Source organism: Echiichthys vipera (genome assembly GCF_963691815.1).
Source record: "Echiichthys vipera genome assembly, chromosome: Y".
In the NCBI taxonomy this organism is placed as follows: Eukaryota; Metazoa; Chordata; class Actinopteri; order Perciformes; family Trachinidae; genus Echiichthys; species Echiichthys vipera.
In genome coordinates, this window is record NC_139849.1 from 380,001 (window position 1) to 382,500 (window position 2,500).

Here is a 2,500-nt window from a genome sequence, read left to right on the forward strand (position 1 = left end):
AATGACTCAAAACAGATGCAAAAAGATGCAAAATGACTCAAATCAGATGCAAAAAGATGCAAAATGGCTCAAAACAGATGCGAAAAGATGCAAAATGGCTCAAAACAGATGTAAAAACATGCAAAATGACTCAAAAAAGATGCAAAATGGCTCAAAACAGATGCAAAAAGATGCAAAATGACTCAAAACAGATGCAAAATTAAACAAAACTGATGCAAAAAGATGCAAAATGGCTCAAAACAGATGCAAAAAGATGCAAAATGACTCAAAAAAGATGCAAAATGACTCAAAACAGTTGCAAAAAGATGCAAAATGACTCAAAACAGATGCAAAATTAAACAAAACTGATGCAAAAAGATGCAAAATGACTCAAAACAGTTGCAAAAAGATGCAAAATGGCTCAAAACAGATACTCTCTCTCTCTCTCAGATGTTCGCCTCGGCCAAGTCCCTCTTCGTCTCCGACCAGGACAAGAGGAAGCACTTCCGCCTGCTGCTCCGTCTCTTCCTGGGCCCCGGACAGGAAGTGGGCTCGTTCCAGAGCGCGATGATCAAGGTCATCTCCAAACCGTCGCAGAAGAGGCAGTCCATGAAGAACGCCGACCGTGAGTCGCACAAAAGACACAAAAAGACACAAAACGACACAAAAAGACACAAAATGACACAAAAAGACAGAAAAAGACACGAAAAGACACAAAAAAGACACAAAATGACGACAAAACGACACAAAAAGACACAAAAAAGACACAAAAAGACACAAAAAGACACAAAAAAGACACAAAACGACAACAAAAAGACACAAAAAGACACAAAAAGACACAAAACGACACAAAACGACACAAAAAGACACAAAAAGACACAAAATTACGACAAAAAGACACAAAATGACGACAAAACGACACAAAACGACACAAAAAGACACAAAAAGACACAAAACGACACAAAAAGACACAAAAAGACACAAAAAGACACAAAAAGACACAAAACGACACAAAAAGACACAAAATTACGACAAAAAGACACAAAAAGACACAAAAAGACACAAAACAACACAAAATGACACAAAAAGACACAAAAAGACACAAAAAGACACAAAACGACGACAAAAAGACACAAAAAGACACAAAACGACACAAAAAGACACAAAAAGACACAAAAAGACACAAAACGACGACAAAAAGACACAAAACGACGACAAAACGACAAAAAAAGACACAAAACGACACAAAAAGACACAAAACGACGACAAAAAGACACAAAAAGACACAAAAAGACACAAAAAGACACAAAACGACGACAAAACGACACAAAAAGACACAAAAAGACAAAATTACGACACAAAACGACACAAAAAGACACAAAACGACGACAAAAAGACACAAAAAGACACAAAACGACGACAAAAAGACACAAAACGACGACAAAACGACAAAAAAAGACACAAAACGACACAAAAAGACACAAAACGACGACAAAAAGACACAAAAAGACACAAAAAGACACAAAAACACACAAAACGACACAAAAAGACACAAAACGACGACAAAACGACACAAAAAGACACAAAAAGACACAAAACGACACAAAAAGACACAAAACGACACAAAATTACGACAAAACGACACAAAAAGACACAAAAAGACGACAAAACGACACAAAATGACACAAAAAGACACAAAACGACGACAAAACGACACAAAAAGACACAAAAAGACACAAAAAGACACAAAACGACACAAAAAGACACAAAAAGACACAAAACGACACAAAAAGACACAAAACGACGACAAAAAGACACAAAAAGACACAAAACGACACAAAAAGACACAAAACGACGACAAAACGACAAAAAAAGACACAAAACGACACAAAAAGACACAAAACGACGACAAAAAGACACAAAAAGACACAAAAAGACACAAAAACACACAAAACGACACAAAAAGACACAAAACGACGACAAAACGACACAAAAAGACACAAAAAGACACAAAACGACACAAAATTACGACAAAAAGACACAAAAAAGACACAAAAAGACACAAAAAGACACAAAAAGACACAAAAAGACACAAAAACGACACAAAAAGACACATAATGACAACAAAACGACACAAAACGACGACAAAAAGACACAAAACGACACAAAAAGACACAAAAAGACACAAAAAGACACAAAACGACACAAAATTACGACAAAAAGACACAAAAAGACACAAAAAGACACAAAACGACACAAAATTACGACAAAAAGACACAAAAAGACACAAAACGACACAAAATTACGACAAAAAGACACAAAAAGACACAAAAAGACACAAAAAGACACAAAACGACACAAAATTACGACACAAAAAGACACAAAAAAACACAAAAAGACACAAAATGACGACAAAAAGACACAAAACGACGACAAAAAGACACAAAACAACACAAAAAGACACAAAACGACACAAAATTACGACAAAAAGACACAAAACGACACAAAAAGACACAAAACG

At 35.4% G+C, this 2,500-nt stretch overlaps 1 protein-coding gene across 1 annotated transcript in view; it reads left to right on the top strand.

Annotated features, from left to right (window-relative positions):
- rbpjl (recombination signal binding protein for immunoglobulin kappa J region-like) overlaps nucleotides 1-2,500 on the top strand; it is a gene marked incomplete at both ends in the record, with an annotated part of 37,042 nt that overhangs the window by 16,771 nt on the left and 17,771 nt on the right. Inside the window, one exon of the mRNA XM_083940044.1 lies at nucleotides 430-604. Within this exon, the coding sequence (XP_083796170.1) occupies nucleotides 430-604 (175 nt within the window). The remainder of the gene's footprint in view (nucleotides 1-429; nucleotides 605-2,500) is intronic.